General features: G+C 42.9%; 1 protein-coding gene across 3 annotated transcripts in view; it reads right to left on the reverse strand.

Annotated features, from left to right (window-relative positions):
• The window catches only part of Cacna2d3 (calcium voltage-gated channel auxiliary subunit alpha2delta 3), an 818761-nt gene that overhangs the window by 135597 nt on the left and 666573 nt on the right, over positions 1-16591 (reverse strand). For all 3 annotated transcript variants that reach the window (XM_055612383.1, XM_055612382.1, XM_055612381.1), the window contains 3 exons: positions 14275-14370; positions 8464-8585; positions 5218-5298 (listed from right to left, as the gene is read on the reverse strand). In XM_055612383.1, coding sequence (XP_055468358.1) covers positions 5218-5298; positions 8464-8585; positions 14275-14370 — 299 coding nt within the window. The remainder of the gene's footprint in view (positions 1-5217; positions 5299-8463; positions 8586-14274; positions 14371-16591) is intronic.

Consider the following 16591-nt stretch of genomic DNA (forward strand, 5'->3'; position numbering starts at 1 on the left):
CTTTACTGACTAAGCTATCTTCCTACTCCCAATATACATTTCATTTTCTTTAAATGATAAAAAACAGTTTCTTTTCTAGGATTTCATAAACAAGACAAGCTTGACCCTGAATTCCTGAGATGTTAGTTAACTCATTGTGAGATTCCACCAAAGAAATGAGATCAAGTAGGATATTTGCTTGTAAGGTTTTGGAAACATTATTCACACAGCTCTAATGAGGACTCATATTATACACTACACCTAGTTTAAATAGCACTAACCTGACAACAGCTAATAGTTAATGATGCTAATCAATCACTTTCCTAATTAACTGTTTAAAATGAAATCTTCCCCTTCATTACACTGCCTTGAATTATGCAAATCAAGCCACAAAGTCCACATTTTCAAATTTTCCTTGTGAGTGGATCTGATGCAATCCATGTCCCGTGCTAAAGAACAAGCTGGAGGGTCAGGACCGTCTTTAAAATATACTAAAAATCACTTTACAGTGTAAAGACACTGAATTTGGGATGTCAGAACTCAATAAAGTTGTTTTAAAAGTTGTGGTGTAATTAATTAATGCTCTAATATTTAAGTTTTTATGATGATCAGATTAGCTACCAGTCTAATACCCATAGTAGAGACTAGCACTTCAATGAAGAGATAACATTTTGTCATTAGGATGGGACAGCAAATTATTTTCTAGCCTTAAAATATTCAGATCATTTGAAATAGTGTTATTATGGTGTAGACTTGAGTTTTGTCAATGAGACTCTCTGAGTTTTAGTTATATACAGTGACTCTATTATCCGACCAGCAGATTCTGTATAGCAAGTGGCAATGAAGCCCATGTTCCTAGAATAATTTATTCAAGCAACATATTTTACATATGTACCATCTGTCAGCCCTAAAAAAATAACTGAGAGAGTCCTTGCTTATGGGAGTTCACAGTATGTAAGAGGCCAAGTGGAGTAAAACTGAGGCCAACTTTAGATCTTGCTATGCTACAACATACTTTTCAGAGCATACACTAATAATTCTGAACGAATTATGTATTATATTCAAAATTCAGAAGTCTGGGCTGAAGGGGGTAGTCCATCAGGTAAGTTGATTGCCACGCAAGTTTAAGGACTATGCTTTGATTCTTCGGAATCTCTGTAGCCGTCGTGAGCGGAAAGCAGATACAGGGAATCCCTGGAGTGGGCTGACTAGACAAGCAGCCAAAATGCCAAGTCCAGGCTAAACAAGAGAGACTGCCTCTGTATACAGTACAGAGTGCTCAACGAAGGCATCTGGCACCATCCTCAGTTGGTGTGTCCACACGAGCACACACCTGAACCTGCACATATGCCCTGCCCCAGCACACACACATGCAAAAACCCCTTTTCTGGAAATCTGAACAAGAGCTGAGGTTCAATATTTTGCATTTCTCAGAGTCTAGCAGGTGAGTAGGAAGGCAGGACAAACATTCAAGGAGAATGTTTCACCATCCAGTGTCTCAACCTCCCCACCCTCAATACATATGCCATCCATGCATCATCCATTCAGGCCATTTCCACCCCATATAACAGACACAATATCTCAGAGAAAGGCCTGCCTTCCCTACGGAGAGCCCAGCAGAGAAGCACAACTACGGTCTAGATAATTTATGGTTCCTGGGTTGGCCAATAAGTAAGTTATAATGAAGCAGGTTTCTATGAGCTCAATAATATACTTTATTGAAGTTGATCCATCATGGTCTAAATACTCCGCTGGGTATGGTTTGGGGTGCAGAAAGGAAAAACCACACAATCCCTGACCTCTAAAACCTTCCAGACAATCACTCAGCCCTTTAATTCACTAGCCTTGTACAGACATGGCTTTTAATTTTTTTTTATTTATTATTACTGTGATATGTGTATGTGTGCTTCAGGGATTGAACTCGGGTTACACAGCTGACTGGGCTGTTCTTACAGGCTGAGCCCTCTCTCTCAGTCTAGACACAACTTTCACATTGCTTGTATCGTATGCACCTGGTGAGGAGGGAAGGGCCATCAATACAGAACCAATTGCTATTCATTGATATGTCAAGTGACAAAAGCAGGGGTCCTGTCATATGTGGAAAGAATTAATGAATGAATGAATGAACTAAAGATGAAAATGGGTCACTCCAAATATCCTTGTATTTTTACATTTTTTTCATCTCCAGGCATTTTCTTCTTTGTTCTTTTATGTTAGCCCCAAAATGAAAATAAGGAAAGGAGATGATAATAATAATAAACTCAACTCCGTCTTAGAGACCTACTGACCTGTGACCATGAACTGAGCAAGCTACAAAATGAGTGGCAAATCAAGCTAACCTTACATTCAAAGTTTGTGTTTCTGACCACCACAGAGAAATGAGTTAGTGCCTTGCCACACAAGAGTTTCCCAGGCTCTAGAATCTGGAGAAACTGCGTAGGCCCTGCCATGTCTTCCATTGCAGTGGGAAAGCAATTTAGTAAAGGAGGCATACTGCTGGCAGCTGGAAAGCTGGCAGAGTTCTCAAGAGGAGGCTGGGAAGCACTGTCAGAGGCCCAGAAGATAGATGGAGCTTGCTCATACACTGAGGCTGATGCACAAATGGAATCTGGCCCACTCCAACTGGCCTTTCTTCAAAGGTGTCATTGACAGATGAGTATCTAAATGTTTTTGTTTCAAAAAGAAAACATGAAAAAGAAAGGGGAAAACGTCTTTCTACCCCCACACTAGCACATACAGCTAATGAAGGTGAACATACCAGGTCAGGCTGTGCAAGGGGCAGCCTTTCAACGGTGTCTTTAGGAACTATTCGCAAAGTTACACACCTTTTCTTTCCGATGAGTTTCAACTGCACACAAGGATTTCATTGAGACCCCAAATTCCTGCCAGTCGGCTGTGTCCCATCTGCTGTCGGAGGCCTGCTAATGGGGAACGAGCCTGCTCCCAAGTTCATCTTCATCTGCCAAAACCAGACTGCCTCTCCAACTAAAAAGGCCCCTTTAATTTCATAGTGGTAAACAGTGTTTGACTAATTTGAGGAAAATACAGAGTGGAATGCCATAGAGCCTCATCGCCTAGTGCCTGACAGGAGATTCGAGACAGAGACCACAGAAGCCAGGGTGTACTGAAGAGGCTGTCCTGTTCTGGAAGACAGAAAGGTCCCCCTGAGGTCACTTCTGTCATGGGGCTGCATCCACAGCAGTCTTCAAGATCAAAACCAAGGGAGGCTGTTTTATTTCATGTCTCCCAAACAGAGTTGGGAAAAGAAGGTCAGTAGTCACCAACTTTTAAAAGTCCAAACTAAATACAGTTCCCCGGATGACCTTGTTTCTTGGCTTTGCTCTGTAATTATCTGCTGAACATGAGGACCAGTTGATACACACTTAGAATCAACAAGTAGAACATGCCTTTCCTATCCCCTCAAGGTGAGCCAAACTGTGACCTGCCTGGGGTCTCTAGCCAGCTATGTAACTCAACAATAGAACAGCAAACCATTTGTACAATACATGCTCCCTCTTAGCCTAGATACATAGCTTTCAGACAAGACCATAATCACTTACAAAATAGCAGGCATTTGCTTATATTTGAACGTACCCTTTAAACTTGGACAGAGGTAGCTGGGATAGGTGACTTCAAAAAAGGCTTGGAATGCCCTTTATGATCACTGAATAAGAGACCCACAGAAAGGGTTTTAAAGAGAAATTTTGAACAAGAGACACCACTTCGGCAGACCCTGTCTCTGACAGTTGTTGTCTCTGACCCTAACCCCCAGGAGATAACGTGCCTCCAGAATTAGCTGGCTGGAACAGCCCAGAGGTAAGCAAGTCTGACCTCCTTTAGGCAAAAATAAATCTTGCTGAGTTAAATGATCCTGTCTCCTACTTTCCTCAAGGAACATGAGGCATTAAGTGACAGTATTTGAAGACAGCAGCCATGAATCCTCAGAGCCCGTATCTGCTGGCTGATTAATTGTAGGTCTACCTAGTTCAAGATAAGCTGCAGGTCAAATACATAAGACTGTCTTTCTTGTCATATCCAATAACCCAGGGATAACCAGAGTGGCTATCCCCAGATCGTTTAGCCCCTGCTAATATAATTATGATGCACAGGCCCTGTCAGAAATGAAGTGGAGAGAAAAGCAGAAGTTCCCAGCCAAAGAGCTAGCACTTCAGTCAGCTCTGCTCCTCTTGGCCCCCATTCTACAAATTATCACAGCATGCAGAGACACAGGCACGGACGTTCAAAGTCACTCCGAAGTACAACTTCATGAGGGAGGCTGCGCCCAAACAAATGACTCCCTTTGGTAAACACAGTCCAGATCAGGAGAGTGCTTGGCACATATCACCCATCCATCAACCGACATACCAGAAATAATGTATTAGGAACAGACTATGCACCAGACACGCTCTTAAGCTTTTACAGGAGAGTATGGCCATCTCCAGCCCTTCAGTACAAAGGCCACTAACAAAAGCTTTCAGGCAGCCATCCATGGTTACTGTAACTCGGATGAGATGAGAACAGTAGAAAGGCCAGAGAAAGGCTTCGTTGACAACCCAAGACTTAATTGTAGAGCGTTTTAGCTTTCCCATGCTGCCAATCCCAGCACTTGTCCATGCATCTTGGTTTCTGAGAAGGCCATATTTCAGCTGCTGTGCGCTGATATATAAAAACAGATCTATTATTATTTCCTTGTATGACCATCACCATCCTAATTGTATAAAAATGGACAACTTGGAGCCTCCTGTAATCAAGCATTAATCTGTTGTCAGGAAATTCTTATTACATTTTCCAACTATTTCCCCTGGGCTCAGAGTCAACAGGTACCTGGGGGAGGATTTCTGCTTCTGCATGGAACCCTATGAGCCTCTAGAGCAGTGGTCCTCAACCTTCTTTATGCTGCGACATCCCTCATGTTACAGTGACCTCAACCATAAAATAATTGTACTGTTACTCCATAACTGTTATTTTGCTACTGTTATGAATAGTAACATAAATATCTGACATGCAGGTGGTCTTAGGTGACCCCTGTGAAAGGGCCATTCAACTCCAAAGGGGTCTCAACCCACAAATTGAGAACCACCACTCTAGAACCTTAGTGTGAAAAAAATAACATACAGCCAAAAAAAGAAATGTTTCCATTATTTTCATTTTGAAACCTACCTTTTGGAGAGTGACTATGCTAAGAGAAAACAGAAGCCCTGCATATACCAGACTCTTTAACCCAAATCATTTGTTTACCTGCCACCACGGGAGATTTCCGTTCATCCAGGAGCTGGATGGAGGTACTTGCTGTCACCACGTTGCTTTTGTTGACTGCTCCTATAGAAAGAAAACTCACCATAATAAAAAAATAATAAAGAATTCCGGGGTTCATGGAGATAGAACAATCATACTGGCCATCCATCCACAAAATGTGCTGGGCCCCTCTTCCCAGAGTCCAGAGTGCTCCAGAATGTGGACACTTTGCCATCGATTCTGGAAGCACCATGATAACTTGCTACCACCTGCTCTGTGGAGAGTCCAGTTCTTCATATTGAAACCAATGATTACCAGGAAGACCATAGGTTTTGTAACCTCTGGTTATTCACCGAAGTGTTTATCCATGTCAGTGGTCTGATTTATGCTACCTCTGTAAATAAGGCTGCCTGAAATCTAATTCTGAAATTATATGAAGTTGGCTGCTAAAGCTCAGATTTGTATATAAATCTTAACTGGTCTATAAACTTCAATTTTTAAGAACAGTTTTCCTAAGCAAAAACACTCTAAATAGGGATATACCTGGAATGAACACTTTATCCATCTCTACTAATGTGATGACAATATAGTTCAAATGCAAGTATTGGCTTCCTGTTAGTAAAAACAGTTCCCAAATCTGTTAACTACAAATGAAGAGCACAAATTCTGAATGCTTAGTTCATCTGGTGCCAGATCCAGAGAAAGGAACTCAGTGACTGTGAGTTGAATTAAATCCACTGTATTGAGAACCAGTCAAGGCAAACCAACCTGGAAGAAACTGATTACCAAAACAATTAAGAATTTTCCCTTAGACCAAGTGCAAATAACCGGGTTTTATCTGAGTAGTCACTGCAAGAAACTTCACCACAGTGGTAGGTACCTGGTGTCTTTATAGATTTTTTCTTTAATCTAAAAGAAATTTAAGTGAAAAGTAGCCAGGAAATCTTCTAAGATTGTACATCATTCATAATTTTGCCAAAAAACAAAGTTAACTTCTTTCATTATACAATCAGTAAAAACCCGTTTCCAAAACCAGTACAAAGACAGTTTTAATTCCTCATAACTGTTTCTTTCCCCAAGCATAATTAGTCCAGGAAAAGACAACCTCAGAAAATGACAAAGCAGCTTGGCAAAAGAGGCATCATACCATACAGGCATACAAGCATACAGGCAAAGTAGTTTAGGGATGCAGTAGCCTGCAACAGTGCCAGTCCCTCTATCGTGGACCTGACGATTCCTAGCTGACTCAGGACAGCAGGCTAAGCATTGTTTTCTGTTTTACACAGCCACGATAAAGGAAAGTAAAATGAAATTAAGATGGTATTGTTAGGGTGGCACGAAAGAGTTCACTGTGTCCTGGTTGACATGCCAAGCAAGACAAGCAAGTGCAGCAAAGCATGAAAGAAGAATGTTAGAACCTGGGAAACCTATATAAGAAACCATACCTGTGTAGGCATATGTACAGGTCTACATGCTGAGGCATACAAACAACAGCACATGGTCAAAACCCTCATCCTAGGAAAGAGCCTACAAACTGGGCCACTGCAAATTCTACCCCTCACGAAAATCTCATCACTGACATTGCACCTTTATCTGTGTCTCTCCATTAATGAAGGGCTCTTGTATGTGATGTATCCCCCACATGGCTCATGTGTTTGAACACGAGGTCCCCACATGAGGGTATTGTCTGAGAAGTTTGTAGGAGTGTGAAGAGGTAAAACTTTGCTGGAGGAAGTGGTCCCTTGGTGGGATGGGGTTGAAGCTGACAGTCCGGCACCATTTCCTATTGACTTGCTGTATTCTGGCTGTGAGTGTAATATGACCATCTGGCTTCTGGTCCTCAGTGCCTTGCTTTCATGATGGAAACGTGTCTCAGTTGTGATCCCAAATAAGCCTGTTCCTCCTTGGAGCGCCTGTGTTGGGTATTTCGTTACAGAACAAGGACAGCAGCTTCTTGTGGTGCTTCCTGCCGTGTGCATATCCATCAGACCCTTGCTATCAAGTCCTCTGTACATTTCATAGGCACTCTGTCTGCAAACACTGGCATTCAGAGAACCAAGACTTACACAGACAGGCGACACCTGTGGAGCATTTGTCAGGGTTGGACCAAGAACATTTTAAAAGACTGACATAATATAGGCCTCAAATTGAGCTGGAGAGATGGCTCAGTGGCTAAGAGCACTAGCTACTCTTCCAGAGGACCTGGGTTCAATTCCCAGCACTCATATGGCAGATCACAGCTGTCTGTAACTACAATTCCAGGAGATCCAACACCCTCATATAGACATACATGCAGGCAAAATACCTATGCACATGAAATAAAGATAAATTTAAAAAATAAGCCCTAAAATAAAGTACAATTGAATAAACTTTCCAGAGTAGCCCAATTTAACAGACGTTGGTCTCATTCTTCTAGAATGTTCCATGTAGAGCTTGCTTCAGACAGAGTACTAAAAGCCCTAGAGCCTGAGATAACAACAAGCCAGGGACAACGGAAGTGCCCAATGACTCTTCCGTCTAACACTTGCTAAAATGAGCCAACACTTGGATTATTTTATGTGTATGTGGGGGACAGGTAACTTTATTTTTTTTCACAATTTAAAGCTATAATATTTTCTAGTTCTATGGATCTTGCTGGCCACTGCAGCAGCAAGTGCAGAAAACAATGAGTGAAGTGTAGACAAATGAATAAAGCCTCGGTGCTGCTGGATATATTGGTAGACAACTATAGTTCTAGCACTTCGGAGCCTGAGGCAGGTGAACTGACTGCCATTAAGTTCAATGCTTCCCTGAGCTACCCTGTGAGTATAAAACCAGGCAGGGAAAGCAAGATCTTATCTGAGAAGGGAGAGGGAGGGAGAGAAGAAAGAGGAAAGAGATGGGGTGCTCGGTCTCCCTACCACCTCTAAGTTTAGATCTGATAATTTTAGGTAGGAATTGTGGATGTCTGAAGGGGGTACAAATCACAGTTTTTCTAATAAAGGATGTCTGAACTTTCTTTTACATGGTGATTGAAAACAAATTGGCTGAGAAGTTCTACCCAAATTCCATAGGATGCAAAATTCCAGCTCTGCTTCCTAAAATGCCCTTTGTACCATTTGACTGAGGTGGGGACTGTCACTTGAGTAGAACAAGTCATTGGCTCAGACGTGGCCTAATATTCTGCATCAGCTCCTAAGGCTAAACTTGGCTCCCTTTGGGCTTCATGAAAACGTCCTCAGTGATGAAGGCACCACAGCCCTGACCCACCTGTGCTGAAGGGGATGGAGTAGACGAAGCTCCCGGGAATCTGCTCCGCGGCTCTTCTGTACCAGAGTGGGAAATGATCCGCATTAAAAATGTTCTCTTTGTCTCCAGCTTTCAGAAAGTCCCTGGAAATGAATGAGAAAAGTGCTGTGCCCTGTAAGGCCAAGATGCACACAGTATATCCAAGAGCCTTTGTCAAGAGAGACCAGGGTTGGGTTTTAGAAGTCCAACTTGCCCTCTTCAGCCTGGTGGAGACCCAAGTCAATATTATACACTCCACTTTACTCAAAAAGTACCTTGCAGACACTGGCAGTCAGATTCTGAGTGTGTAAAATGAATCTCCCCTATACTACAGGACAGGAGTAAGAAGTGTAAAAGCGGCCCGCTATTAAGATTTTTGGATCCTTCTTTGATCATGTTCCTTTTCCCTAAGCACACAGGCTGGCTCCTGGACCTCTGGGGCCCCAGTCTTTGTCAATGGCATTTCTTTCTATGGAGAACATCATCTATATGCATTCTCTTCCCCATAGCACCTTCTCAAAGTCAAAATAATTATTTTCCAGTTTCTGGATATTATGAACAAAGCTGCTATGAGCATAGGTAAGTAAGTGACCTTATAGTATGGTGGAACATCGTTTGGGTATATGCACAAAAGTGGTATAGCTGGCTGGGTCTTAAGGTAAAGCTGTTTCCAATTTTCTGAGAAACTGCCAGATTGATTTCCAAAGTGGTTGTAAAAATTTGCACTGTTACCAGCAATGGAGGAGTGTTCCCCTTTCTCTACATCCTTGGCAGCACTTGAGATTTTGATTTTAGCCATTCTGGTAGGTATAAGATGGAATCTCAGAGTCGTTTTGATTTCCATTTCTCTGATGACTAAGGAGACTGAGCATTTCTTTAAATGTTTCTCAGCCATTCCTCTGTTAAGAAATCTCTGTTTAGCTATGTACTCCATTTTTTAATTAGGTATTTTGTTTGCTGATGTTTAATTCATGAGTTCTTTATATATTTTTGATATTAGCCCTCTGTCACATGTAGGCTGCCATTTTGTTCTATTGACAGTGTCCTTTGCCTTATGGATAGTTTTAAGTTTCATGAGGTTCCATTTCTTAATTGTTGATGTTAACTGTTACAACCTAGTTGTCCCTCATCTGAAGAATGGATTTTAAAAAATGTGGTACATTTACACAATGAAATACTACTCAGCTATTAAAAACAAGGAAATCATGAAATATGCAGGTAAATGGATGGAACTAGGAAAGATCATCCTGAGTGAGCTAACCCAATCCTAGAAAGTACAGACATGGTATATACTCACCTACATGAGGATATTAGCTATATAGTACAGGATAGCCATACTACAATTTACAGACCCAAAGAAGCTAAGTAACAAAGGGGGCCCAAGGGAGGTGCTTAAATCTCAGATGGTGAAATAGCATAGATAGCAGAAGGTGATGAAGAGTGAGAACTGGGTAGGAGAGAGTGTGGAGAGTGAAACTAGACAGGGATTAAATGTGGGGAGAGTGGGGAAGGGAGAGGAGTTGGCTTAGAGTGAAAAGGGAAACTGAGTGCAAGGGCATCTCTAAGACAAGCTGGATACCTGTGACAGAGCAGGCTCCAGGGAATATATGGGAATGGCTCTAGCTGGACCTCATAGGTGACCTGGACACTGAGGAGGGCACCCTCCACTCAGACAGGACTTACAGTGATGGGAGGTGGAACACCACCCCACCTACAAAACCTTCCACCCAAATTTGCCCTGCCTACAAGATGGGCAGAGATAAAGATAGCATAGATATTGAGGGAATGTCCAACCAATGCCTGGCCCAACATGAGACCCATCGCATGGAAGAAGGTAACTGCTGACATCATTGATGATATTCTGCTATGCTTACGGACGGAAGCCGAGCATAACTGTCCTCTGAGAGGCTCCACCCAGCAAAGGATAGAAAAAGATGCTGAGATTCACAGCCATACATTAGGTAGAAAGCGTGGAGTCCTGTGGAAGAGTGGGAGGAAGGATGGAGGGATCCGGAGAAGACAAGAACTCCCCAAGAAGACCAGTGTGGTAGGTGTCTCTGCGCTCTATTCATAGTGGGAAGATAGTGCCTACCCTGGGCCACTGGGCCATTCGTGGGTAGAAGCAGGATGAGCTAAGCATTTCCACATATATCAGGCCTATTTGGTGGCAAGATGCACAGAGGCAAAGAGAAGCTTGAAATACATGGCCCTTCATGCTACTCCAAGAGCCATGTACAGAGCCACGGTATTTAGGTCACTAGTATCTTTAGAAGGTTTGAAGTGGTCCCCATTTCAGGCTTTGGGGGTAGCAGGAAATAGATCTGGAATCCCACAAGCAGGAGTTCATAGCCCTATCTCTCCGTCACTGTGGTATTTGGGAAAGGGTAAATCTGCTGGGTATCCCGGAAGGCCTCTGCCAACTCCCAAGCAGTGATTCAGGACAAAGCCGACAAGAGTGTTTCTATTCAGAGGCCCAAAAGGAGATGTTCACTTCTCCATCTGAGGGTCTGCTTTGGTGCTGGGCAGGACACATCTAGGTTCTGTGCAGACCTGAGTGGCATTGAGTGAGTAACTGACTCTTTGTACCCTCATTTCTGCCTCTGATAAGTGGGAATGACAGGAAAGGCCTATGAGAACACAGTGCCAAAGAACACCAGGTATGAAAGGGCTCCGTCATTTGAGAGGAGCACAGGAAGGATTCTTACAGTTCAGGTTTTGGTTCACCGTGGCTCAAGTGCAAAGTATGAAGTGGTTCTGTTTTATACTTAGGACTGCAGACGAGGCTCGGAACTGCACTATGAAGACTAATATCACCTGTGCTGCGTGAATGTCAAATGGCAGATAACCAGGAATGCACAAAGATACCGTTAATACTGGGACAAGGACTGAGTAATAGGGGCCATGAACACAACTAATCTATTTCCAATTCAGTTTGTGGGCAAAGGAGATAAAATCTCACTATAGGAAACTCACACAGGTTAATTCTGGCCAAAGAATTTTGTATTATCTAGATCTTTGAGCTTTTCCTTTCATGGCATAATCAAGAACAAAAATCGGAAATTCTAAAACTTCTAGGGCTAGACAGATGATTCACAGGTTAAGAGAACTTTGGGTACAACAATGAGGACCTGAGTTCAGATCCCAGAACTCATAATACAAGCCAGACATTGTGCGAACGCCTGTAATCACAGGTCTGAAGGATCCAGCTTCTTCTGTACTCATGAGTGTGTGTACTCACCTGTATATCTCTTCAACAAAAAGAAAACTAATTTTCCAGCCCTGACTTCAAGAACTTACCCAAACTGTTATATCTCAGTGAAAACCACTGAGGGAAAGGAAGCCCAGTGATCTTAAGACTATAGATGTCAGGTTTCCTGCACATGAAGCCACACTATGAGTTTATTGAAGATGAATCGTTTTACACACTAAGGCAGCATCTGTTGCGGGTCTCAGCACTGCCGTGGGTTTGGCACTCCCAGACACAGGTATGACTGTGTAAAGTACAGGTATTTGCTCCTCACAATGACCAAAGGCAACGGTGTTTACAGATGATCAAAAAAGAGACCCAAAGTAAAATACATCAGGCAATCTGGCATTCACAAGTATGGGTCTGTTGTCTTTCAAATCGATGCTAACACCAACGATGTCAGATTAGCAAGGTGCTACTTTTTATTGCTGCTATGTGTTTGCTTATTTCGTTTTTTATTGCTTTTTTGGTGTGTTTTGCTTATTTGTGTGTGAAAAAAAAGATTATTCTTTGACGATTTCATCCAGCATATTTTTATCATATCTTTTCCTGTCCCTCACTTTCTTCCAGATCCTAATTCCTTCTTACCCATGCAACTTCGTGTTAGTTCTCCTAAAGAAAAAAAGAAAAGAAAATGACACTAAAACCCATGGAGTTTGATTTACATTGGGCAGGATATATATATCAGGATATATTTATCAAGCAGCCTGCTCTGTAGTATGATTGGTATATCCAATGTCACTCCACTGAAAATAATTGATTTTCCCTCTCTCGGTGGCTATCATTTATGAATAGCTTCTTGGATAGGGTTAGGATTTTGTTCCACATCTTTTTGAGTCACTGGTCAAAGGGGTCCCACAGACTTTTCTAAACATGACAGGATATTGCCAGGGCTGTTGGTTACTCTCCGCAACTTGATGACAAAAATCTATTGCTAAAGATAACATATAATTGTTATGGCACAGAAAATGAAGAAATCTATCTGGTACTCAACTGGAAGAGTCACTCCTACTGGCTAACATTCATAGTGCTCAAAGGTGCTACACATGCTACCAGAAGGAAAAAGTGATATTAATCCCAGCCACTTAGCTATAATAATGGCATAAGATACAAGATACGTCCACTGGCGCAATAATGGCACACATGTCAGTGGAGTGGGCACCCACTTTTTATTAGATTTAAGGTCTACCCCATACTCCAACACTGTTAACGCGGTCAGGAATTTAGGCTAGGTAGGTCATGGGACCAGGAGAAACCTGCTACTTTTACTGTTTGCTTGTTTGAAAATCAGTAGCGAACAGTACAGCACACAACTCTAAGAAACAGAAAGTCTTTTTTTTTTTTGCCTTTGCTCACTCTCTGGATCCTTCCCAGAGAAAGGAATATGTAGCTCAACACTCTCATCCTGCTTTCTAGAAAAAGCCTGTTTGAGAGTAAAACGCTAAGAGGGCTTTAAAAAGTCAAGCTGCAATGAACGCTGACTTCCAAAATGATAAATGTGAGCTTCTGGAAAAGAGAAAGCAAAAGTCCTGGAGAGGAAATTCAAAGCCAGTCTTGCCAAACATCTAAAATTGGACCCATCTACCACCTGCCAGACTTGGCTGGTACCAGGGGCCCACCTAACAGGAAGGAACATTGTTGACCTGGATATTGAGGGAAGGGAAATTCCCCACACCCCACCATGAGACTCCAAGGGGCAGCCCCTCTCAAGCTCATGGCCACAGTGTGGATTCACCACTGTCCCTGAAATCTGGTGTGTAAGGTTTGCTGGGAACCTCTGAACTCAGTCAGTTATTAACCACATTTGACTTTGCTGAATCTTTGGCATCATTGTCCCTGACGTAACAATGCCCCTATGTCAGAGAAAAGAGATTGAGAAGATGTATTAATAAACTTAGAAAAAGATTCAGACTATTGGTCTATGCTGGGGAAATACCCATGCGATGACAAGGGCCTGAAGCTTCTGAACTACCAGGACTGGGGAATCTAGCTGGGTGCTAGATTCAGCTAGATTGATACCTGTTCCTTGAGGTCTCTCGGGAACTACACGGAGACAGTGTCAATCCTAGTACCTTCTGGGAGCACACCTCTGCCTGAGAGGCTCTGTGTTCTCTCAAGCTGTCCATGGAGGTACAGAGGTTTATTGAAACATAAACAAACACATCAGGAGCAGACCTGAGACCCTGGCAGTAATTCCTGGGAAGAGCTTCAGGACATCTGAGTGTCCTAATCATGAGTTGGGAGCCCAGCATGTCCTCCCCTCCAGCTGTTCCCCAGCAGCTGTATTATCTCCCAAGTCCTAAATGACTCACCAGGCAGGAGAGGACTCCTGGACAGTGGACAGAAGCCAGTGAATCTGAGGAACAAAGGGCTGTCAAAGGGCCCACTGACAGGTGAACACATGCATTGAGAGCCCCATGGCAGAAGAGAGAGGAAGGCTCTCAGCACGTTTTAGGTGGCCTGAACCTCAAGAAATGAAGTACGCCCCTTTGAATTGCTGCTTTGAGGGGCTTACTGGGCCCTGCAGAGGAGACCCTCCTACTTACTGATTGGTGAGCTGTTCGGCGCCCACAAACAGGTTGATTCTTGAGAGGCCTGTGCGAGTGCCGAGGAAGGCGACCTCTACACCCTTGTCAGAATTCCTGAAACAGAACAGCAGACGTCAGGGAGTGCTTCTAGACAGTAAGCAGATAATGGCTTTCACATCTCAAGATTGCACAGGATGTTTAACGACAGCTTTGAAACCTGAACTTTAAAAGTCGCCAGGGAATCTCACACAGGCGAACATGTACACATCCACACAGGCACCAGAGCCAGACTACTAACTCTTATCCCCGACACAACTTGCAGGAAAAGACTTGCAGGACCGATGAAGGAATCCCCTGCCAACAAAGACAGCATGAGCAAGGAAAAAACACACTTCCAACCATAAACACCTCTCGTTCTCAGTGCAAGCCTAAAGAGAGCAGCCAGAGACGTAGAGCAAAATGGGCAGAAGTCTACAGGGTGTTTTTACTGGGAGGCGACCAAGCATATTTCTAGTCTTGAGACTGTCAGTTGGGTCTTTCACATGGAAGAAAACAAGGAGTGGAGGCATGGAACCAACGTTGTAGTACCTCTCAGTCTGGGATTCTATACAGCTAGAAAAGAATTTATAGCTTTGACTAGAGAACAGAGTTTGTTCTCAAAACCATTCTCAAAGACATGAGTGAATATTTATGAAATAGTCTCCCAAAGGCTCATGTGCTGCAGACGTGGTCCTCAGGCAGTAGTGCTATTTTGGGAAGTTCTGGAAACTTCAGGAGGATGGACCTAGCTGGTGGAAGGACATTACTAGAGGAAGAGCCTGAAGGAGAATCCTGTCCTTGGCTCCTCCTCCCCTGCCCTGCCCTCTCCTCCCCTCCCCTCTTCCCTCCATTCTTCTCCCCTCCCCTCTTTTCTTCTCCCCTCCTACATCTCTCTCCTATTTATTAGGAAGATCATGAAGAGCTGTCCCCTGCCACATGTTCTCGCCTCCTTGATGTTCTGCATAAACACATGTGGCCAAGAGACTGTGAACTGAACTCTGTGAAACTGTGAGCCAAAATAAATTTATTATCACTTCGCTTGGTTCTCTCAGGTGTTCAGTTAAGGCAATGAGGAGGAGAAAAAAAAAGCTTCTTCCAATGTCACTTCTAAAGAGTGCCATTCATGGAAACTCCAGCAAAGTATCTTTGTAAAGAACACTTGTCACAAGGGTGTTTCATCTTCAAGAGCATGTTTAGTGTCTGAGCAGGTTCTTTAGGAGATTTTGGCATATGACTCTTCTTTGAGAAAAGGAAAAGTCTTTCCACAAACACAGTTTTTCCGCCATGCAAATTTTGAATATAATGGCAATTCTTGTGCTGTTTTTCTGTCTTAGATGCTAATAGCAATCTGTCCCACTGTCTGTGTCGTTTCGCTATAGAGGTTTTGACTTTCTTAGTCTCTGAGAGTAGGCAAGGTGGCCAGTATATAAGGGGTGAATAGAAACTAAGACGATGCATTTGGCTCTGCTTGTAGCCGACACCAATTTGAAAGGTTACACAATCAGTTACAGATGTGGACAGCAGGACAAGCTACCATTTAAGAAATCCGTAGCATGTGTGAGAAATGAATCAGCAATCTTTGCTCCAAATTCAGAGTTTTATAGGACCCTAAAAGAAACATTTACATATTTGTGAGAGAAAGAAACCCTAGGGTAGGCTTTGATTCTTTCCCAACCTTGTAGGGAATGTGATCTATACAGGTAAGGGAACAGCCCAACAGCATGGCTTCTCCCTGGAGCCCCACCCTCACATTAGACTGCCCACTTGTAGTCTCCCTGGTGAGGCTATACCTCTGGTTTCTGGAAAGGCTCTGGCCATGTCTGGCTAGAATCTGCTCCTCCCTCCTTTTCTGCTATCCTATAACAGCAATGTCTTCTCAAGAGCTCATTATACCAATCTGATAACAAAGATGGGAGGCTCAGCCCAAACCACAAATCACCAGCAGGTCTTGGTGTAAAGTGGAGGAACTCTGAAGCCAGCTATATGTGAGCCTTGTATGTTTGTGCCCTCCATCCTGGTACATATGGCAGATACATGGATGTCATGGAGCCTGTGCTGCTGTTCTTCCCCCCTTACACTGTGTCTTATATACAGCAACAGAGAGGTTGCTTTTACAAAAACAAAAGCAAATCTGTTTGTCATAGTCTCTCTCTTAAAAGCCTTCAATGTTTTTCTAATATTCTGATTATAAAATTCAAAATCTTGCCCAATATGTACCACATACTGGGTTCAATCTCTACCACTTCAGTAATAATAATAATAATAATAATAATAATAATAATAATAATAATAATAA

The sequence above is a fragment of the Psammomys obesus genome, unplaced genomic scaffold (assembly GCF_907164565.1).
Source record: "Psammomys obesus unplaced genomic scaffold, mPsaObe1.curated_primary_1811, whole genome shotgun sequence".
Taxonomy (NCBI): Eukaryota; Metazoa; Chordata; class Mammalia; order Rodentia; family Muridae; genus Psammomys; species Psammomys obesus.